The sequence below is a fragment of the Lagopus muta genome, chromosome 24 (assembly GCF_023343835.1).
Source record: "Lagopus muta isolate bLagMut1 chromosome 24, bLagMut1 primary, whole genome shotgun sequence".
Lineage (NCBI taxonomy): Eukaryota > Metazoa > Chordata > Aves > Galliformes > Phasianidae > Lagopus > Lagopus muta.
In genome coordinates this window covers 5,273,326-5,296,531 of record NC_064456.1, presented here as the reverse complement: position 1 = coordinate 5,296,531, position 23,206 = coordinate 5,273,326, and the positions used below count along the sequence as shown (strand labels likewise).

Below are 23,206 nucleotides of genomic sequence, written 5' to 3'. Positions count from 1 at the left end.
GTGATGACGCAACGACGGAAAGCACCCCGCGCGGAGCGCCCGCCTCGTCCCGCGGACCGACCAATGGCAGCGCGGCGAAGGCGGGGCCGAGCGTCGGGCTCTCCGCCGATGGCGGCCGCGGGGCTCCGTGCGGAGAAAGCGGCGCTCCGCCGCCCCGCGTCCCCCGCCGCCGCCGCCCGCCCCGTGCCTCGGGGCCCCGTCCGTCCCCCGTAAGAACCGAGCCGTCCTCTGGAGTCGTCGTTGTGGCGGGGCGCCACCGAGCTGTGAGAACCGGCCGCTGACCGCGAGCGGCGGGATTCGCCCGGTGTCCGAGAGCGGCTTCTGGCTGAGCCGGGCAGCCCCGAAAGTGAGGGAGCGACCCCGCCGATCGAGACGCGATCGAGCCCGGCACACAGTCAGGCGGGCGCCTTCGGTTCTCGCTCGGCTCGAACGGTCGTCAGCGCTGCGCTGAGCTGCTGCCCCGCAGGTGGAGGACCCGGCTGCCATTTTCCCGCGAAAAGAGCCGGCGGCGCCGGCGCTGACCAATGAGAGGGGAGCCGGGGGGGCGGGTGGGCGCGGGTGGTGACCAATGAGAGGGAGGCCGGGCCGGGCCGGGCCGGGTCGGGCCGTCGCTCCGGGGCGATGGCAGCCGGCGCAGCCTGCGTGCCACCTTTCCCCGCGGTTGAAGCGGCCGCTTCTGAAGGCGGGGCGCCCGCGTACGCTGCGGCAGCCCAAAGTGGAGTCGGAGGGGCACGGCCGGCACAGCCCGGGCGGAGGTGGCCGCAGGGCGGTCGAGCGAGGCTCCGAGCTGGCGGGCCTCTGCCCGGAGGGACCGCATGCAGCACGGCAGGCGTCGGCTGGTTAGCGTGCGAGGCCGGGACAGCTCGCAGACTGCGGGTCCGGGGCGGGCAGAGCAAGTCCCAGTGCCGGTGACATCAGCCGGGCTGCTGGAACCTGCGTGCTGTTTCACTGCGTTTCCATGCCAACGGCGAACCCCCCCCCCCCTCCCCCCCCCCCCCCGAGGAGCCGAGGGCAGCTTTCTGCCGTGTTTGTTACCCGATGAAGCCTGTTGCGGGGGTGCTGGGCACTGGAACCTGCACAGCCCCCAGCCACCGGCTGACTGTCAGCTCCAACCCCCCCCGGAGGACGTGTATCGGGGCGCCGAAATTCGGCCAGGGAAAGGAGAGAGAAATCAGGCTGAGGACAAGAACTGCCGAACAGAACGCCGCTCGGAGGACGCTCGCTCTCCCCTCCCCGCCCCCAGCTCTCCCCCCTCGCACCTCCCACAGCTCTCACCTGCACTACCTTGCACTGAGAGGCTTCAGAGATCCTAGCAGCTGGCACTGTGAGCTACTTTGGTAGAAGTGTAAAAGTTTGTGTCCAAAAACAAGCACAGGCTGAAAGCAGGCCGAGAGCAAGGCACAGCCAGATTCAGTTCTCTGTGTCCACCTGCACGCTGGGTTGCAGCTGCTGCAGTTGTGTGTACCCTTTATCTGTTGCTGGATGCTGAGAGCAAACCCAGACCTCATAAAAAGAAAACTGTCACTACCATTACGATACTGTGCATGCAGATGAAGCTTGATTCAAGTATGGCATTGAAGTCTTCTGACTGACCTGTCCCCACTAGTTAGGAGTTGCGTTTGCTTGCTTAAATACAGTAAGCTGTTCTCACTTATGGTATGTCCTTTGCCATAAATATCCCTCTGACAAAATGGTTGTTTTGACATCATCCTCCAGTGGCTAGGATGACCAAGCCTTGGAAAAATACAGCACCTCCCTCAGAGCTGTGATGGCCGTGCTGCTGCTTGCTGATCCTCCCTCTGATCTGTGCTTTTCCTTTACAGGACGCAGTTCTTAATTGTGGCCCAAGTCCCTATGGAACGTTTGCTCACCTGCACTGCATTTTGCTTTGCATAGTTTAGAGGAAATTAACCAGCAAGACTTCAGGGCTGAGCTTTAAGAATGGAAACATACTCAGCTGCTTGAAAGAGACCAACTTTCTAAGGTCTGTGTCAGCCTGGGAAATCCACCCTCTGTGGCCAAATGCAAATTGCAGCACAATCCCAGGAGCCCCCAGGAATGGAAATCATAGCCCTGGCAGGTCAGGATGCAAAGCCAGCTTTCAGAAAACTGTTTTTCAGCAGCAGAGAGTTCATGCTGAATTCTGTGCTTGGTTGATCTGAACAGATTTTTATACTATGATGAGCAAACCACGCTGTCTACCAAATGATGTCCAAATCTTCTTTCTCACCCTTTACTTCCCTTTCCTGCATGTGAAGAAGCAGCCCGCTGATCATCAGGGGCTCAGCTTGCCATCAGGGAGCATCAGCGGTCATCTGAAAGCTTCGTTGGCTGTCAGAGGTCTCCACTGATCATCAGAGATCTTCACTGAGGTCAGAGGGCTTTGCTAATCAACAGAGGGTGTCATCAGAGAGGAGATTTGAGGTGCCTGAGGGAGGGGATCTGGGGACTCCATGTTGGGTAATGATGGAGGGGAACTGGGACTGAAGGAAGAGAGCTAAAGCAGATGCCAGTGAGGGGCAACTGTCTGAGAAAGGGAGGGGGTAAAAGGAGAGTGACGTGGGGACATCGTGGCCATGGAGAAGGTGGACCAAAGGCTGAAGGGTTTGGGAGGAACTGGAAGGAGGAATTGGGAGAGAGCAGAGGGAGGGTACTGGGGCTGCTTGGCGGCATGGGGAGCTCCGTCCTTTATGATTTTGGAGCAGAGGGGATGGAGAGGCCCATGGGTGCAGGATGTGGGGTGCGGGGCACGGAGCTGGGGACCCTCCCAGCACTTAGGGGTGGCCTCTGCCAGGCAGGGACAGACACAAGTGGTCCCTGCTGAGCATGGGGAATGAGGACACAAACACACAGAGCGTGGCTTTGCTGAGGGCTTTATTGGTCATTGGCAGATGTCAGAGATCATCAGGGTCCTTCATTGGTCTTCAGAGGACTCTACTGGTCAGCAGAGAATGTCAAAAGCTGTCACAGAGCAAGGAAAAGCTTTGTCCCTGCAGGGTTTGTGCCCCAAGACTTTGGGCAGGAGGAGGGCTAGCAGCAGCCCAGGGCAGGACGTTGGTCGCTGGGGGCAGCAGCCACAGCCCGTCCCATCTGCACAGTGGCCCTGGGCCATCCCTAGGACACCTCGAGACCCTCCTCCTCTGCACAGCTGTCCAAAGCATGAGGGAGGGTCTGGGGGTGGCAATGGTCCCCCCCTGGAACAAAGCAGGGATGGTGCCCTCCATCCCATCCATCCACAGGCCCAGACACTTAGGGCTCCAGAGAGCCCCGGGGTCCCTCAGTGTCCCTGTTCCAGTGCTACCCTTATTGCAACAGACTTCTTCCTTAAGTCCACTCTGAAGACTCTTTCCCCTTCTTTCTTGCAGGCCCCCTCAAGATACCAAAGGCCCCAGTCTCTTCTCCAGGCTGCCAAATTCGATGCACATCAAGAAATGCTTCATAAAAACAAGACAGTGGAACTATAAAGACTAGAATGTCTTTAACCTCAACAAAATAATTTCAGAAGTCAGATAGACTCTGTTATAGAAGCTTGTTACATGAGAGCAAATCTGACTGCAGGAAAACCAAAACCCTTTTGTGCTGGTGACTTTGGTAAGTAACGTGCAGAAAACACAACAAACATAACGTGTCCTGATTAAAAAACAAAACAAACAAAAAAAAAAAAAAAAAACAGAAAAGGACAGGTGCCTGTATGAGATGTCGGTGGCTGCAGAGGATCTTCCAGAAGAAGGCAGCAGAACCTTATGCTCACACTGCATTACAGGAGCAGAAAACTACCGGGAATCTCTAGGCTCATCCTGGGAAGGCAAAACTGCACAGAGATGCCCCAGCTGTGTTTGGCAGCGCCCTCCCACACTCAGATTTCCTACACGCAGCCCCCCCCCCCCCCCCCCACCAGCGCCCGCAGCCCCCCCCCCCCCCCCCACCAGCGCCCGCAGCCCACCCCCCCCCCACCAGCGCCCGCAGCCCCCCCCCCCCCCACCAGCGCCCGCAGCCCCCCCCCCCCACCAGCGCCCGCAGCCCCCCCCCCCCCCCACCAGCGCCCGCAGCCCCCCCCCCCCACCAGCGCCCGCAGCCCCCCCCCCCCACCAGCGCCCGCAGCCCCCCCCCCCCACCAGCGCCCGCAGCCCCCCCCCCCCCACCAGCGCCCGCAGCCCCCCCCCCCCACCAGCGCCCGCAGCCCCCCCCCCCCCACCTGCTTCCCATTTTCCCTTCCCCTTTTCCCCCAGTGTCCAGCACTCATAATAAACTGGACTGTCTGACATCTACTATTTGTGTATGAATCTCGCCATCAGGTGTACATAGACTAGAACCTCCTCTTGCTCTCATTATGCGAGCGTTCTGATGCCATCTCCTTGAAGAGGGATGATAAGGATTCTCCCAAGACTCCTTGGCTCTGACAGACAGGGTCAGGCCACATTCCTCTAAGATCCTTATTTTCCAATGCTGTGCTCTCTTCCAATGACACACAGGGCAGAGCAAAGCCCACGGTTTTGCAGCATGTGAAAGGTGTAGCTAAGTGTGAGGCCATAGAGAGACTTTTTCCTTTCAACTCACTCTCCTTTAGATCCCTAGTGGATATAGAAGAATATTAAAATACTATAATTATGAAATAAACAAGAGAGTTTGACAAAGCAGACTATGATAACAAAGAGAACAAATAGAAGGCTTACCCCTATCCAGAGCTCACTCACAAAACTCCACCAGGACCAATCTCCAGAAGAGCTCCTTCCCCACTGGCAGCCAGCTCTGAAATAGGTCTAGGAGGGGTGGAGCCAGGCAGCACAGCTGAATTGCCTTCACTGTGCTCCTCTGGCTGACTCATGGCTCGCCTCAGGTGATCAATCAGAGGTTCAGGCCGTGACTTAGCAGTTCCCATACACACACCTAAACATTTCCTGAACGCCTCTAGGGAATCTGACTGGAGTCCCTCCCTGGGCAGTCTGTCCAGGGCCCAACCATTCTTTTGGAGGTGTTTTTCCTAATGTCCAGCCTGAAAGAACTCTTGTTGCTCTCAAGGTTCTTTTATTTCTTCACAAAGCTGTTTCAAAATCTTCATCTGGGAGGGAGCACGTGAACCTAATGAGATTCAGCAAGGTCAAGTGTAGGACGTTGCACCTGGGTCAGGGCAACCCCAGATATCTGTGCAGGCTGGGAGAAGAACTCATTGAGGGCATCCCTGCTGAGAAGGACTTCAGCATCCTGGCGGATGAAAAACTTCACCTGAGCCAGCAGTGAGAGCTGGGCTTGCTCAGTCTGGAGAAGAGAATACTCCGGGGAAACCTGATGTGGCCTTCCAGTAATTAAGGAACTTATAAGCAGGAGGGAAGTCAGCTTTTAACATAGGAAGAGAGCAACAGAGCAAAGGGGAACAGTTTTAAACAAAAAGAGTGGAATTTAGTTTAGATATCAGAGAGAAATTTATCAGTGAGGGGGTGATGTGGTGCTGGAACAGCTGCCCAGAGAGGCTGTGGATGCCCCGTCCATACCTTGAGGTGTTCAAAGCCAGGCTGGATGGGGCACTGGGCAGCCTGGGCTGGTATGAAAAGAGGTTGGTGGCCCTGCATGAGGCAGGGTGTTGGAGATTCATGTTCTTTGAGGTGCCTTCCAACCCTGGCCATTCTTTGATCCCATGATTCTGATTCTAAGGTTCTGTATCTTCTGGCATTGGGATGCTAACAAACAGAATCGATAGGTCCAGAGCACAAACTGGGAAGTTTTCCAGGGCATGGCACACAGCAGGCACCCAGTGAGATGCACGACCCTCTCCTGTCTTTCCTGCTGGTACAGGTCATGGCCTTCAGGGTGTCAACTGGCAGGAAGTTTTCTAGAACAATAATCATAGGAAAACAAGTTGGAAAAGGAAGTGATGAAGAGACTCACAGATGTTCACAGGACTTTTTCTGTATAGGAAGGTTCCTCTTCGGAGGAAGTAAGGCCTCCTACTTATTCCCGTGGAAACTACAACAGATACAAAGAGCCCAATAACAATGTTTGATAAAGCAAATTCTCAGCTACCAAACCTGTTTCTCAACACAGTCAGCTTTGCATTTCAGCTTTGCATTTTCACCAGCTCGTAACAATCTGCACCGGGGGGTGACCTGCTGTCACTGTCACCAAAGAGAAAATGCAACGCTCACAGCCCTGCTGTGCTCACATCCACTACTGTGTCTTGAGAAACGTTCAACAAGGGTCAGTGAATGTCGGCAGGTGCCATTTTTTCATTTCCCTTCTGCAGTGTGAGGAGGTTTGATTGGGCAGGACCAGCACGGTGGGCAGATCCCCGAGCATTGACTGCCCAGGCGGCTTTTCCTACACGTGGGTCCCAACATTTGAATGTCTCAGCACACATTGCTCTCGGTGTAGCTGTTCACAGTCCACTGTACTGTTTGGTTTTCCCAGAGGCTGTGCATGATAGGGAATGTGGGGCACTGCCAGGCTGTGAGAAGCGGCAGCTGAGGGTGACTATTAGGGAGGAATAATTGCATGCACCGGTACAGGCTGGGGGATGAGCTGCTGGAGAGGAGCTCTGCGGAGAGGGACCTGGGCGTCCTTGGTTCTTGCTTTGCTCAAATCATCAGCATCTGAACCCGAAGTCATTCCTGGCGGCACGGATGCGGCCCGTGCTCGCCACTCTCCTGGAAGGCCCGCACGGAGTGTCCCCGTCCCCACGTCCCCACCCTCCTCCTCCCGTAGCTCCAGCCGGGGCGCGCCCGCCCCGGGGCCATGGAGGTGGAGTGGGCGCGCGGCGACAGGCATCGCAGCGGGCAGCCGGACTGGGGCCATCTGGGACGCGCGGTGATGACGCAACGACGGCGCGACACGGACCCAAAGGACCCCGCGCATGGTGCCCACCCCCGTTCCGCGGGCCGACCAATGGCGGCGCGGCAGAGGCGGGGCCGAGCGCGGGCTCTCAGCCAATGGCGGCCGCCGGCCGCGGAGCCGCCCCGATGGTGCCGGCCAGGCGGCGGGAGAGCCGAGGTACTCCGTGAGAGGAAAGTGGTGCTCCGCTGCCCCGCGTCCCCGCCGCCGCCCGCGCCGTGCCTCGGGGACACCGGGAGCTCAGGGGAAGGCGGCGCGGGGGCCCGTCCGTCCCCCGTCGGCACCGAGCCGTCTTCCGCTGTCGCCGTTAGGATGGGAGCCAGCTGGGAACGCGGTCCCTGCACTTCTGGCTCTTGCCGGGCATCTGCCTGGCCACCCTCCTGGGCAACGGCCTCATCAGCACAGCCGCAGCCTGCGACCACCGCCTGCACACCCCATGCACTTCTTCCTCCTCAGCCTCGCCCAGGGCTGCATCTCCACCACTCTGCCCAAAGCCGTGGCAGGGTGCCCCGCTGTGCCAGAGCTGGCCTCCCTGGTGGAACTGTTGTAATGAAAGGGGAAATGGTGTCCGAGTAAGAGAGGGGAGATTTAGATTGCATTAAAGGAAAAAGTCTTTCATGATAAGGGTGGTGAGGCAGTGGCACATGTTGCCCAGGGAGGTGGTGGAAGCTCCATCCTTGGAGGCATTCAGGGAGAGGCTGGAGCAGGCTCTGAGCATCTGATCAAGTGTAGGGGTCCCAGTTCGCTGCAGGGAGGTTGGACTAGATGACCTGTAAGGTAAACCATTCTATCATTCTGTCATTCTATGACTTACTGCATTGCTCAGTTGCCTATCGAGCCCTTAGAGGCACCCCTGGGTCCTGCCCAGCACCGTCCTTGGCTGCTGATTTATCAGGGCAGATGGAGAGGGACTCAGCAGCAGAGATCCCCAGCCGGCTGAGTCTGCTTCTCCCTGGAGCAGCACAGCCAGGGAAGGTCATCCTGGGGTCCAGGGCAGTGCAGCCCCCAGCTCTGCTGAGCAGCTCTGGCAACTCGTGGCCCTGCAAGGAGCACAGGGAGAAAACCAGGAGCAGCCAGCCAGGCCAGCACCAACACACTGCCCTGGGCAAGGCTCTCTGGGAACAGGGGTGGCCCTGGAGAAGGTGTGGGAGCCTGCAGGGAGGCTCAGATGAGAAAGGGAAAGTCATTTTTGCGGGCAGCTGCTGGGGGCAGGCTACTCTGTTGCTGGCACAGTGATGTTAGGACATTAAGAAGTATTACTGTTCAGAAAGGGTGGTCAGGCACTGGCATGGACTGCCCAGGGAGGTGCAGGAGTCACCGATCCTGCGGGTGTTCAAGGAAAGACTGGATGTTGTGTTGAGGGACGTGGTTTAGTGGGAGCTGTTGGTAATAGGTGAACGGTTGGACTGGATGAGCTTTTAGGTCTATTCCAACCTTGGTGATTCTATGATTCTATGATTCTATGACGTGGGAGGCATGTAGGAGGTGCGCACACCACTGCTTAAGGGGCAATTTTTGGATCCCAACCCTGTGGAAGCTCCCTGCAGCAGGGTAGCTCTGTGTGCATTCGCCTCTGCAGGGACAGCCTGAGGAAGACTGTTAAGCAAAACAGACCTGGCTGGCCTGAAAGGGTCAAACAGGGAACATGCGGCCCCTCCTGAAAGGGAAGGACTGTCATGTAAGACTGGCAAGCATAAGCTACAGCTTCTTTGTTCCGTGACCAAGAGCAGAACATGTTCTGTGGAGAGAACGCCTTTTGATCACTGTACAGACCCATAATCCACAAAGATCTAATTAAGTAATGATGTATTGCTGTCAGCCACATGAATGTTATCTGATTTAAGTATTGTATACTCCTGTAGCTAAAAGATATAAAACCCTGTAACAACAATAAACTTTGCTTTTTGCGCCACCAGAGCCTTAAGCCCGTCTGTCCCAGGCGTCTTGAGCTGGTCTCCGTCATTTGGTGCCGAAAACCCGGGAATCTTCGGTCCCTCCAAATGACAAAGGCGTCGCTTCCCTCCCACGAGCCGCGGTTGGTAAGTTGAAATAGGGAGGTAAGGACTAGGGAATTGGACAGATTGTTAAATAAAATGGGACAAGCTGCAAGTACAGAACGAGGCATTTTTCTGCAATGCTGAAATCATTATTAGTTGCCCGAGGAATAAAAGTAACTTGGAGTCAGATTAGTAGTTTTTTAGATTTTATAGAGGAAGTATGCCCCTGGTTTCCCAGGGTTGGAACTATTAATATTGAAACTTGGAATAAAGTGGGTGAAAGACTCCAGGGCTATTATGCTGTGGCATGGTCCTGAGAAGGTACCTACTGATACCTTTACGCTTTGGACTCTAATAAAAGAATGTCTCAGAGGAGACACGGGAGATGAGAAGTGGCAGCGGACCACTCGCTCAACAGAAAAGTTAAATCCTGCCTTGTCGCGATCAAAATCTCTTGATCATATCCCTTCGTCTATGCCATCGGCACCCCCACCCTCCCCTCCCCAGTATGAGCAACCTTTGATTTGTAAATTAGCAAACGACTTGCCGCCTTGTAAACCTCCTGGCACTAACATAACAAAGGATATTTTACTCCCTGATGATTGGGGAGAGTTAGAAAAAGAGGCTGCTGAATATCACCATAAGGACTTAGCAGCTGTATTCCCAGCGTTACAGGTTGCTAATGCCGCTGTGCAGACACAGCAGATAGTCAATCAGGTTAGATCAGATCCCCTTGCTGTTTCACCTGCCTTTCGAGCAGGGCGAATGCCTCCCCCGCCTGGAGTAGATGCTCTGCTTATGCAACAATCCCCTATGCAATTAGCGCTCAAAGAAGCAAGGAAAGCTGGGGAAACAATTGATGAATTTTCTGGGCAACTTTTCCCGTCTCAAGTTTTCGCTGTCATACAGCGTCAACTTGCAAACGGTGGCATTCTGAATGATTATGAGCCTATTCCTTTTAAACAACTGAAAGAGCTTAAAGCTGCTAATATTCTTCCTCCTTCTGACTGGAAAAGTTTGGTGAAGGCTGTGTTAAGTGGAGGTGAATATTTGCTTTGGACTTCTGAATATGTGGAACGGTTCTTCTTGTGCCGCTTTATTACCAGTTCCTCATTTTGGAGTGAACCCCAGAGGATTAATGCCTAATGATTTATGGCTGATGGATATCACGCATGTACCTTCTTTTGGAAAATCTTCTTATGTCCATGTAACAATTGACACTTTCTCTCACTTTGCAGTAGCCTCAGCCTTGTCTGGTGAAAAACTCTCTCATGTATGCAACCATCTTTTGCATTGTTTTAGCGTTATGGGAACACCGAAATCATTAAAAACTGATAACGGGCCAGCTTATGTAAGTAGCGGTTTTGCAACCTTTTGTCGACATTTTAAAATTCACCATAAAACTGGAATTCCATATAATCCAGAAGGCCAAGGTATAGTAGAAAAATTTAATCATTTATTGAAAACTCAACTAAAGAAAATAAAAAGGGGGACATGGGGAATTAAAGATACTCCGTCCTCTATGTTATCACATGCATTATTTGTTTTAAATTTTTTGACATTGGATGATGACAGAAAATTGGCTGTGGATAGACATTGGAGTAATAAAAAGAGATAAACCAATAGCATATTGGAGAAATCCAATGGACGGTAAAATTTATGGTCCTGATCCTGTACTAATTTGGGGCAGAGGATATGTTTGTGTTTTCCCTACAGACGAAACCTTACCATGGTGGATACCGGAGAGATACGTCCATCATGCCCAAAAACGAAGATGGGAAAACTGCGGAGGAAGATGCAGAGACTGACTCTAACCCAGACATGGGAAAGAAAGATGCAAGAGAGAATACGACTCGTGGCCTTAATCCTTAGTACCTTGTGGATCCTACATCATGGCTGTAATGCAGAAACATATTGGGCATTTGTACCCAATCCTCCTATCATTCATCCAGTAACATGGGATGAACCCGTGGACATTCCGGTTTACAACAATCAAACAATGTTTATGGGGCAATATTCAGATGGACACATAATAGAGTTCTCTGCGTGTTTTAATTATTCTGGAAAGGTTGATGGTATGCCTATATGTTTTCAGATGAATCAAACACAATCCCTGTGTGAGAAAGTGGTAGTGCAGCAAGATTGGGTTACCAATGTTTCAACAGGAATTCATTGGGCTCTGAATTTTCTCTATATAGATTTAGCTAATGGGACAAGAGGTTCTGGAACACCTCCCTTAAATTTTCCTTTATGTCAAAGCACAATCACTCCAAAAACAGAATTTGCACCTTTATGGAGAGCATGTCGAGCTAACGAAACGGTGTGCATTGATTCCACTGTCTGTGATTGGAATATGATAGGAAATCAAGGGCGACCAATTAATTTGGTCTCAGGAATTTGGACAAAAAACAATCATACGTTCTATTCTAATTTATGGAAAGCAGTCGCAGCCATGGAAAAAATCAAAGCAAAACGATTAAACTTGACTTGGATTCAAATAAATAATAAATGGGCAATGACTGCAGAGAGTTATACAACTGAGTTTTATATGCGAGCTTGTGTTCCAGAACCTTATGCCTTTTTAAGCGGACCACTGAATATTGTGAATAGCATAGTGAGTTGTACCGATTGTGTAATCTCTAATTGTCTTAATAGTAGCAGCAGTTCCTTCTTGTTAGTAAAGCAACCTGATTACGTCTATCTTCCTGTAAATTTGACACATTATTGGTATGCTGACAAGGGAATGGAAATTCTTCAAAATCTTCTTTGCAATTAATAGAGAGATCTAAGCGAATGGTCGGATTAGTAATAGCCGGAATAGCTGCGCTCATTGCTGCCATAGCAGTAACTACAGTAGCTTCTATTTCTTTAACAACTAGTATTCAGACAGCAGCTTATGTTAATGAATTATCAATTAATGTATCTAAAGCGTTACAAAATCAAGCTACATGGGATGAAAAGATTGAACTGCGTCTCAATTCCTTAAAGGATACAGTAGACATCCTGGGAAGACAGTTACAAATTATAGCTACTCGTGAATCTCTCTTGTGTCATGCAGAATACCGAGCTATCTGTGTGACTCCTGTTGAATACAATAATACCAAATTCTCTTGGAACAAAATACAAGATCATCTTCAAGGCATATGGAATAATGCAAACACATCATTAGATCTTAGGGAATTGAGACAGCACATTCACGATATGATACAATCGCACCATATAGATCTTTCAGTAGCAACTCAAACTACTACATTTATAAGCGCTCTAAAATCTGCATTTCCGTCCTTCAAATCATTTAGAAATGAATTTATGGGCTGATAGTCATTGCCATAATGATAATAATAGGAATTCTTGCTTGTCCATGCTTGATGAAAATGATAACAAATAAATTCCAAAATTTGCGTATAAATCTTAAAAAATTGGAAATGGAAAACACAAAAAACAAACCACCACCACCCCTGGTCTAATAAAATAGAAAAGGGTGGAATGAGGAAGGCTGTTAAGCAAAACAGACCTGGCTGGCCTGAAAGGGTCAAACAGGAAACATGCGGCCCCTCCTGAAAGGGAAGGACTGTCATGTGAGACTGGCAAGCATAAGCTACAGCTTCTTTGTTCTGTGACCAAGAGCAGAACATGTTCTGTGGAGAGAACGCCTTTTGATCACTGTACTGACCATAATCCACAAAGAGCTAATTAAGTAATGATGTACTGCTGTCAGCCACATGAATGTTATCTGATTTAAGTATTGTATACTCCTGTAGCTAAAAGATATAAAAACCCTGTAACAACAATAAACTTTGCTTTTGTGCCACCAGAGCCTTAAGCCCGTCTGTCCCAGGCGTCTTGAGCTGGTCTCCGTCAACAGCCCAGCCCCACTGCTGGGAACCACTGGCACTAGCTCTGGGACAAGCAGCAATTTCCTTGGGAACTGTCTTTTTTTTGTTTAGGCAGCAGGAAGCTGGCTGGATCTCTGCCCTGAGGCACTCACTCCAGGTATGAGAAAGAACACGTTGTTGTTGTTAGGTGTCGTGCTTTAGTTGGTTCTATCACAAGCAACAGGGCTCACTCCCCCCATTTTCTCCCTCTTCCAGGGGGGGAAGAAGTACAAAGGATGCAACCAAGATAAGGAGGGATAGCTAATTTACTACAGTTGGTAATAGAATGTATTGAACTCCACTTGGGGGAGAGTGATGTCGCAGTGGAGAGCTTGTGGGTGAGAATCGAGGGGCAGGCTGGTAAGGGTGACACTGTTGTGGGTGTGTACTACAGACCCCCTGATCAGGAGGAGGAGGTTGATGAGGCCTTCCATAAGAAACTGGATGTAGTGTCACGTTCCCAGGTGCTGGTGCTTATGGGGGACTTCAATTATCCAGATGTTTGCTGGATGACCAACATGGCCAGGCACGCACGGTCCAGACGGTTCCTGCAGTGCATTGAAGACAACTTTCTGATGCAGGTGGTGGAGAAACTGATGCAAGGAGGGGTGTTACTGGACCTAATTCTCACCAACAAGGAAGGACTTGTTAAGGAAGTAAAGGCTGGGGGCAGCTTGGGTTGTAGTGATCATGAGATGGTGGAGTTGAAGATCCTGAGTGGAAGAAGCAAAGCAAAAAGTGGGATTGCTACCCTGGACTTTAGGAGAGCCAACTTTGATCTCTTCCAGGACCTACTTGGACTATGGGAGCTATCCCATGGGCTAGGGTGTTAGAAGGTAAGGGGGCCTGTGAGAGCTGGTCAGCATTTAAACAGCTCTTCTTCCAAGCTCAGGATCGGTGCGTCCCTGTGAGGAAGAAATCGGGAAAGGGTGGCAGGAGACCTGTGTGGATGAACAAGGAGCTCGTGCACAAACTCAAAGGAAAGAAGAAGGTCCACGAAATGTGGAAAAAGGGTCTGACTACTTGGGAAGAATACAGGAATGTTGTCAGGGCCTTCAGGGATGCAATGAGGAAGGCTAAAGCCCGGCTGGAATTAAATCTGGCGAAGGGGATAAAGGATAATAAAAAAGGCTTCTTCAAGTATGTTAACAGCAAAAGGAAAACTAGAGAGAATGTGGGCCCCTTACTAAGTGAAGGGGGTGTTCTGGTAACGGGGGATGCTGAGAAGGCAGAGATACTGAATGCCTTCTTTACTTCCGTCTTCAGTGAAAAGGCTCTCCCTTAGGTTTCCCACACCCTGGAGGTTAGTGAGAGGGTCTGGGGAATGGGAGACATCCCTTTAGTCAGGGAAGAGGTGGTGCGTGAGTGCCTAGGCAGCACTAAGATCCACAAGTCCATGGGACCTGATGGGGTGCATCCACGTGTGCTGAGGGAGCAGGCGGAGGTCATTGCTGAACCTCTCTCCATCATCTTTGAGAGGTCTTGGATAATGGGGGAGGTCCCTGAAGACTGGAGGATAGCCAATGTCACTCCGGTCTTCAAAAAGGGCAAGAAGGAAGACCTGAGTAGCTGACCTCTGTCCCTGGAAAGGTGATGGAACAGCTTGTGCTGGACGCCATCTCCAGACAACTGGGAGAAAAGGTTATCAGGAGTAGTCAGCACGGGTTCACCAAGGCGAGGTCATGCTTGACCAACCTGGTGGCCCACATGCTGGGTGGATGGGGGGAGAGCGGTAGATGTAGTCTACCTTGATTTTAGAAAGGCATTTGATACTGTCTCCCATGACATCCTTATAACAAAGCTGAGGAACTGTGGGATAGATGAGTGGACAGTGAGGTGGGTTGAGAACTGGCTGACTGGCAGAGCGCAGAGGGTCGTCGTTGGCGGTGCAGAGTCTGGCTGGAGGCCTGTAACCAGTGGTGTCCCCCAGGGGTCGGTGCTGGGTCCGCTCTTGTTCAACATCTTCATCAATGACCTTGATGAGGGGATGGTGGCCACCCTCAGCAAGTTTGCTGATACAAAGTTGGGAGGATTGGCTGACAGCCTGAAGGCCGTGCTGCCATTCAGCGAGACCTGGACAGGCTGAGAGCTGGGCAGTAAGAAACCGGATGAGGTTTAACAGAAGCAAGTGTAGAGTCTTGCATCTGGGGAGGAATAATTGCATGCACCAGTACAGGTTGGGCGATGAGCTGCTGGAGAGGAGCTCTGCGGAGAGGGACCTGGGTGTCCTGGTGGACGACAGGTTGGCCATGAGCCAGCAGTGTGCCCTTGTGGCCAAGAGGGCCAATGGCATCCTAGGGTGCATTAAAAAGAGCGTGGCCAGCAGGTCAAGGGAGGTGATCCTCCCCCTCTGCTCTGCCCTGCTGAGGCCTCATCTGGAGTACTGCGTCCAGTTCTGGGATCCCCAGTACAAAACAGACAGGGATCTCTTGGAAAGAGTCCAGCGGAGGGCCACAAAGATGGTGAAGGGCCTGGAGCATCTCTGCTATGAGGAAAGGCTGAGTGAACTGGGTCTGTTCAGCCTGGAGAAAAGGAGACTGAGAGGGGACCTGATCCAGGTCTATAAATATCTACGGTGTGGGGGGCAGAATGGCGGGCTGGACTCTTTTCAGTGGTGAGTGGAGACAGGACAAGGGGAAACAGCTGGAAACTGCAGCATAGGAAGTTCTGCACCAATGTGCGAAGGAACTTCTGTACAGTGAGGTGACGGAGCACTGGAACAGGCTGCCCAGGGAGGTGGTGGAGTCTCCTTCTCTGGAGATGTCCAAGACCTGCCTGGATGCCGACCTGTGCGACCTGCTGTAGGGAACCTGCTTTGGCAGGGGGTTGGACTCGATGATCTCTGGAAGTCCCTTCCAACCCCTACGATTCTGTGATTCTGTGATAATGTAAGACAATATGATATGCAAAGGAGTCACAAATGATAAATCAAGCAAAAGGGAAAAAGAGCAGTTCCGACTGTGTTGCTTGCTGCACTGCTGGAAACAGAAGATCGCCTTCTCCCCTGTTGCTGGGTATTTGGATAATTAATGTTCCCTGAAGAGGAACACGGCATGTCAGCAGGACTGCGACTAACCCAGAATATGCCCCCTTTGGCTCTCAGAACTGGGAAAAAATAGTGCACAATGGGAACAACAGTGTCCTTACATGACTCTTGACCAAAGAAGGCTAAAATGAGAGAGGGGAGCACACCCCAAATGACCACTGAGGGTCATGTGAGATTAGCACGCAACCCACACCAGCAGAAATGGCTGGGAAAGCAACTAAAAGGGGACAGAGTATTGTGCTTGCTCCCTGTGAGTCTGTAGGCAGAAGATGTTTCTTCTGTATTTACTGGCTGAGCGTGTATGTAGTGCTGCATGTATATAAAATAGAGAAACCTGCTTGAGCAGGTGTGCTTGATTTCTGGGAATGTTCCACGTGGCACCTTGCATGGAAAAATAATTGTAAAAATGTGTCTGTAGACATAAATACGTATTGTAAACATAAAAAACATGAACTATGCCAGCTATGGGACTTGAAATCCATCCAGTTCCAACCCCACTCAGTACATCAGGATGCTCAGTGCCCCATCTGAGCTTGTCTTGAGCATTTCCAGGGATGGGACGCGTGCAGATGCTCTGGGCTACCTGTTCCCGTGCCTCACCGTAAGTATTAGTGCCACTCCTTGCTCCTTGCTCCTAGGATGGGGTGTTTGAAGACTGATGCACGTGCCGTGATCAAATCTCTCTTGCAGAAATAAAGTGCTGAGCAAAAAGAATGTTTGGGCAGGTGACCTCAGAAGTCTGGCTGTTGTGGATGATGGCAGCTGGCACACTGCCAGGTACCCCCCACGCTGTCCCTGTACAGATCAGCCATGATGTCCCTCAGTCTCTGCACTGAATGATCCATACTAGGTTATGATAACTCTTTTTTTAAAATCTCTTCTCTGATGGTGATCACCACAGGATTTTCCAGGCCCCCTAAATGTCTGCTCTCTTCCCATCAGCAATAGACCGTGAGGTCAAACACGGGACAAACAGAGATCTCTGCTGGCTAAGCGCAAACTTCCAATTAATTAATGAACTTCTGACCCTCACTCCACACTTGGTCCTTGTTTCTGGGTATCTGCCTGGCCTCCCTTGCATAGAGATAAGCTCGGAAGGAGGACAGAGGGGAGCATCTCCATGCCTGCCTGTCACACCCCAACCTTCTCACAGAGTCACACAGTCCGGCCTTGTGTAGAGGCCCTGGCTTCTTTGATGCTTGTTCAATCTGTTTTCTTTTGCAGGCAGTTGCTTATCCTAACAGAACAACCCTACAAGGTGTTTGCTATGTTTGTGGTACTGGGAATGGGACGGTGGTTGGACTAGATGATCTTGCAGGTCGTTTCCAACCTTGTGATTCTATGATTCTATGATTCCAATCCCTAACACTATTCCCACATTGCTTGGAACATTTAACAGCTCTTGCAGGTTTGCAGGAAAGACTTAGTCCCATAATTCAGCAATTCTGTTTCTACAACATGCAAAACTGAGCAACTTCCTGACAACAGGTCATCAACGTTCCGGGCAGAGCACTTTGGAGCAGTGCTCGTTTCCGTATCGCCTGCTTGAAGATCAATGCAGGCAACGGCCGCTGAAGGAGAGCGAGTCCTAGCACACTGAGAGCAAAGGAGAGAAGAGAGAAAGCAGAGAGGGGTCAGCACTCCCAGCCGGGCCGGGCAGCCGCTGCCGGTGCCAGCATCACAATGGGCAGCGGCCAGCAGCGGCCACGCTGTCATTGCGTCGCCGTGGCGACGTTTGTGACACGGGCACCCGGAGGGGTATAAAAGGCGGAGCGTGGCGGTGGGTCCCGCATCCTGAAGGAGCATCTGGCAGAGAGCAGACGCATCTGAAGGATGAGCTCCGGCATGGCTGGCGCCAACAAGGAGCGACCCGCCAGCACCAGGCGGAACGGGAGGAGCGAGGTCGGCCCCGTAGCGGGGCGCGCCTGCAGTCCGACATGCAGCGACACCAAAGGTACGCGGGGCCACGGCCGGCACAGGAGCGGTGCTGCAGCCACCCCTGGCACGGAGGCGACCCTTTCCATCTGCCGCCTCGCTCCTGCCTGGCAGCGGTGGCGGTGCCAGGAAGCGGCAGATGCAGAGTGTGACCTGCTTTTCCTTTGCCCTCCAGAGCGAGTTGCCGTCTGGGAAGCGGTGGCCGCCTACGTACGGGAGCAGCTCCTGGTGCAGAAGGTGTGTTGGCCGTCGGGTTCCTCCTCTCCCTGTGCGGCTCAGCCTGGACTTCCTCTGAGCCTTCCCCTCCGCAGAAAGCAGGAGACTCCCCCCACGTTTCTCTCCTGGGCATCCCACGGGCTTCCTGCAAATGCACGATCACTTGTGCTGGGCCCTGCCGGATCTCAGGGCTGATCCCGCTCTCTGGAAGCCTCTGGATCCCTTGGGGCTGCTTATGCCCTGCAGCCTGCTGGGCTGCATCTGGGAGGGTGAGGGGAAGGAGAGGACCATGCAGCCCCTTCCCAAAGCCATGCCCGATGCCCTGGCTCATGCCTCTGAACAGCGGGAGAGGGCTCCCGAGCTCTGTCCCTACATCGGACCCTCTCCGGCTCTTCCTCCGGCTGTCCCATAACCCTTCCGCCCTTCCTTTCTCTTCCACTTGCAGGGGGTCTGGATTCCCACCTTCGGCACCTTTGACACCGTCACCAAAGAGGTCCGGACTGAGGATGGGACCGTGACTCTGCAGTGGCCCGTGTTTAACCTGGCTTCAAACCTCACAGCCACGCACCACCTCAAGCCCCACAAGGAGTCCCTGCCAGGTAGGAGGGGGGATTCAACTTTTGCTGGCTTCGTGGACAGGGCAAACGGCCACTGCCTCCATTCTCAAAAGCAAACCTCCCCCTCTGAGGAGCCCGTCCAAACATGGGGCCGTTCTGGCTGATGTCCACCAGAAGCACTTCTAGGGAAGCACCTGTGGAAAACCAACCTTATCAATTCTGTCCCTTGCATTTTTCAGTCCTCAGGAAGGTGGAGCCCATGAAATACAGCAAGGCGGCCGCAGCTGCCTCTCTGAACTGGGAGGCACTCAGGACAGGCATCCAAAGCACCATGTCCCTGGTCACCGGCTGCCTGCAGAATGGGGAGAACGTTGCCATTGTCCTAAAGGACATCGGCGTGCTCCTCATTGACGGACTGACCTTCCAAATGAAATACTTCTTTGACTTCCTGGAGAAGCTGTCAGGGAAAGAGAAATTCGGAAGAGCTGCTTTCAAGGTGAGCTACAGTTTCTCCGTGGCCCCGGCACTGCCATGACCCTTGCTGTGCCCGCTGTGGCCCACCAGGAGCTGCTGGCTGCTCGGGCCGTGCGAGTGCTGTGCTGCTGCCAGCTCTCCCTGCCTTGGGCTCCTCGTGCCCCCTGTGCCTCAGCCGTGACGATGTCCCACATCCTCCCCATTTCTCCCCTGCAGGCCCCCTGGCTGCTGGACGTGGTGGTGTCCCGGGCGGCACCGGTGGCCTCCCTGGCGCTCTCTGGCTGCATTGTCGTCTTTCCCATGTGAGTATGTTGGTGACTGTAGCTGCTGCTTGATGCAGCTGCTCAGCTGTCATTCCGTAGCGCTTGTTCCTTGTGCCTGTGACTGTCCTGCCCGTGAGCGTGTGTCATGGAATCACAGAATGATTTGAGCTGGAAGGAACCCCAAAAGGGCACCTCGTCCCACTCCCCCGCAGGGAACAGGGACACCTACCCCCAGAGGAGGTTGCTCTGAGCCTGGTCCAGCCCCACCTTGAAAGCCCGTCCGGGCACCCACCACCTCTCTGGGCAAGATGCTCCGGTGCCTCGCCACCCTTCTGTCAAAAACCTCTTCCTTATATACAATCTAAACTGTTTCCCCTTCACCTATCCCGACTGACCCTGCAAAAGGCTTTAGAAAGTAGTGTGCTTAATGCAGCATGAAAATGTGCCTGTGAGCAGACAGTCAGATAGAGCAGCAAGGATTGCTGGAGCACTGCGTCACACCGCTCGCTGTCTTCTCCTGTTGTGCAGGTTTCAAATGGAGTTTGTACCCAAACCACCACCCGCAATACACCGCAAGTCCTCAGGAAGCCTCTCTGGTCAGGAGACATCAAAGAAAGAAGGCACTTTGCCACCTCTGGACCAGGGCAAGAAAGGTAAAGCAGCTGCCAGTTCCTTCCCGTGGCACGGGCAACATACTTGAGATGGGAAATCCCCTGCTGACCATCAGCCACGGTCTCTGACTTGTGTCAGAGCTTCACACCAGCTCAGCACGGCCTCTTCCCATGAGGAATTGTTGGCCTCTCCCTAACTAAGGTGCTGGGTGTGACGTGCCCTCATCCCTGGCTTTGTCAGGAGGATGTGCGGATCTTAGGCCCTGCCCTCCCCCAGTGCAAGGATACGGTCCCCAAAAGTCACCCTGCCACCTCATCATCACCACCCAGCTCCTCTTTCCCAAAGCCAGTGCCACTAATGCAGTCCCAAAACAGAGCTGAATTGCAGAGAGGAGGAGTGGGGCCAGGGATGCTGTCAGGGAGGGTCCGAGGGCGGTACAGATGGCAGCAGCGGGGGGAGCAGAGCGGCCCTCTCGGCTGTTCTGGGAACAGGCCTGAGCGCCCCTGGTGAGTGCGCCAAAGGGTTGACGGTGAATCTCCTCTGCCTTCCCCACTGCAGTGAGATTTGCTGGCCGTCCAACCTTCATCAAACGGTTGAGCTCAGACAGCGTTGATGGAGGAGAATTCAGACGGATCAGGAGCTTACTGCGGAAGGAGAGCTCCAGGTTCAGGTGAGGCTGAGGGCCCCGGGCTGCCATGTGCACGGGGGTGACCCAACGAGAGCCCATTCCCTAGCCCCAAAGGGTCCCTGTTTGTGGCCGCCCAACAGTGCTGAACGCGGCACCCGCCGTGCTGGGATGGGGACGCCAGGAGCCCCCCAGCTCACAGGGCTGCCCCTCTGCGCATCTCAGGAGCCACGGGGCAGCCGGTGAGCAGTCTGTGGGCAGGGCTGCGTTGCAGCCAAGGCTCCTGGCTCAGGCTTGCAGCATGCAGCCCCAAAGCCATCAGCCACTCACGCGGACCCCTCCCGCTCTGTCCTTTCAGTCTGCTGCCAGCGATCCGGACAGTGCCTGAAGCCCAAGAGCAGCCGGTGACCTGCCAGCTGCAGGGGGAGGCAGGGACATCAAGCCAACAAGACCTGTGCCGAGCACCGGGAACCAAACATGTCAGGTTCCTTGATAAGCAACAGGGGGCTGAAAAAGACCAGCATGAGGGTGCGGCGCGATTACTGCAGGCAGCCAAGGCCTCACCCCATCACATGTCCTTGAGGCCAAGACCGCCTTCCAGAAGAGGTTCCCAAGCTTCCTCAAGGGCTGAGTCTGCGCAGCCTCAAGGCAGACCATCCAGGCTCCCTCTGGCATGCGACTCTGTGAAACACTTCAGGAAGAGGGCAAGGAAGATCATGCGAGTGCAGAAAGCACTGAAGCAGATGGCACCATCACCACTGCGTGGTGAGTCCAGCCTGCCTGAGGAGTCTGCCGTCAAGCGACCTGGATTGCTGCCACCCATCAAAGAAGAAACGGGGTCTCCTGAGTGTCAGCCTCCGAGCACCCAAGCCCCACGCCGCAGGAAGGACACACCCTACCCACACTGGTTCAGGCCTGGGGTTGCACACAACAGACGGACTGGAGGCTGCAAGACAGAGGCATGAATCCCATCGGCATCACCGCTCATAGTAAACCAGGCTGCCCAGGGCCCCATCCAACCTGGCCTTGAACACCTCCAGGGACGGGGCATCCACAGCCTCTCTGGGCACCCGGTTCCACCATCTCACCACTCTCTGTAAAGAACAATCCAACCTGACATCCCATCTTCAACTCAACACCACTTCCCCTTGGCCTGACCTTAGCTACACCATCAAAGAGTTGTCTCCCCTCCTGTTTGGAGGCTCCCTTCGTGGACTGGAAGGCTGCAATGAAGTCACCGCGCAGCCTTCCCTTCTTCAGGCCAAACAAGGAGATCTAGAGTGAAGTGTAGAGGGGCAAAACCATCAATAAAGCCTCATCCTTTAAACATCTCCAGAATGCCTGTGACAGTGTCATTGCGTCTTTTTATGCCAGCACTTTTTATGCCGGTGGAGGGAGAAAGCTCCAATTCCCCCATTCTGATCTGTAGAGTCTCCTACCATAGAATCACAGAATCACCCGGGTTGGAAGGGACCCCAAGGATCATGTAGTTCCAACCCCCCTGCCTAGCAGGGCCACCAAACATCCACATTCAGATCAGGTTGCCCAGGACCCCGTCCAACCTGGCCTTAAACACGTCCAAGGACGGGGCATCCACAACCTCCCTGGGCAGCCCGTTCCAGGGCCTAACCACTCTCCTAGTAAAGAACTTCCCCCTAACATCTAACCTAAATCTTCCCTCCTTCAACTTAAAACCATTTCCCCTAGTCCTGCTGTTGTCAGCCCTTTTGAAGAGTTTACTCCCCTCCTGGGTGTAGGTTCCCTTCAGGTATTGATAGGCTGCAATGAGGTCACCCCGCAGCCTTCTCTTCTCCAGGCTGAACAAGCCCAACTCCCTCAGCCTGTCCTCATAGGGGAGGTGCTCCAGCCCCTTGATCATCTTAGTCGCCCTCCTCTGGACCCTTTCCAAAATCTCCATGTCTTTCTTGTACTGAGGGCTCCACACCTGGACACAGGACTCCAGATGGGGCCTCACAAGAGCCGTGTAGAGAGGGACAATCACCTTCCTGTCCCTGCTGGCCACCCCTCTCCTGATGGAGCCCAGGATCCCATTTGCCTTTCGAGCTGCCAGAGCGCACTGCTGGCTCATATTCAGTCTCTCGTCCATCAGGACCCCCAGGTCCTTCTCTGCCGAGCTGCTCTCAAGTACCGCTCCTCCCAGCCTGTACAGGTGCCTGGGGTTCTTCCGGCCCAAATGCAAAACCTTGCACTTTGCCGTGTTGAACCTCATCAGGTTCACCTGAGCCCAGCCCTCCAGCCTGTCGAGGTCCCTCTGAATGGCATCCCTTCCTTCCACCGTATCAACCGCACCACTCAGCTTGGTGTCGTCAGCAAACTTGCTGAGGGTGCACTCAATTCCCTCATCGATGTCATTAATAAAGATGTTAAAGAGCACCGGTCCCAAGACAGACCCTTGGGGGACACCACTTGTTACCGGCCTCCACCTGGACATAGAGCCATTGACCACCACCCTCTGTCTGCGGCCTTTCAACCAATTGCTTATCCATCGGGTCGTCCACCCATCAAATCCACTTCCCTCCAATTTGGAGATGAGGATACCATCCCCCACTCCTCTCAGTTTGCCCCCCAAGTCCCCTGTCTTCCCTTACTTTCCCCCCTCCTGACCCCCTTTTCTGACCCCTAGAGTCCCTTTGTACCCTCCATGCCCTCCTTCCTTTTACGTCTGGCTCAAGTTACTGCTGAGCCTTTTTACTCATTAGCAAGATAACGACTTTCTTTACCCCACATCTCCCCCTTCTGTATTCATAGGAAAAGAAGCATGGA

The 23,206-nt window shown here is 53.3% G+C and overlaps 1 protein-coding gene and 2 long non-coding RNA genes across 6 annotated transcripts; 2 read left to right on the top strand and 1 right to left on the bottom strand.

Moving 5' to 3' along the window:
- Positions 1-181: 181 nt before the first annotated feature.
- On the top strand, positions 182-3,861 carry LOC125684195 (uncharacterized). 4 transcript variants are annotated; one of them, XR_007373251.1, is made up of 3 exons: positions 182-466; positions 1,824-2,372; positions 3,366-3,684. It is a non-coding gene; the product is annotated as an uncharacterized LOC125684195 (long non-coding RNA). The 4 variants fall into 4 exon arrangements; XR_007373252.1 differs by lacking the exon at positions 182-466 and having other exon boundaries at positions 1,099-2,372; positions 3,366-3,591; positions 3,674-3,861; XR_007373253.1 differs by lacking the exon at positions 182-466 and having other exon boundaries at positions 1,099-2,080; positions 2,259-2,372.
- Positions 3,862-4,254: 393 nt separating this feature from the next.
- LOC125684215 (uncharacterized) lies at positions 4,255-5,071 on the bottom strand. Its single transcript, XR_007373254.1, has 2 exons — positions 4,674-5,071; positions 4,255-4,571 (listed from the first exon to the last, which is right to left on the bottom strand). It is a non-coding gene; the product is annotated as an uncharacterized LOC125684215 (long non-coding RNA).
- A 12,514-nt stretch (positions 5,072-17,585) lies between these two features.
- LOC125684266 (uncharacterized) lies at positions 17,586-21,729 on the top strand. Its single transcript, XM_048926290.1, has 8 exons — positions 17,586-17,694; positions 17,851-17,912; positions 18,304-18,490; positions 18,688-18,944; positions 19,139-19,224; positions 19,714-19,838; positions 20,356-20,467; positions 20,781-21,729. The coding sequence occupies exons 1-8, from the start codon at positions 17,586-17,588 to the stop codon at positions 21,385-21,387; spliced, it is 1,545 nt and encodes a 514-aa protein (XP_048782247.1). The 3' UTR covers positions 21,388-21,729.
- The last annotated feature ends 1,477 nt before the right edge of the window (positions 21,730-23,206 follow it).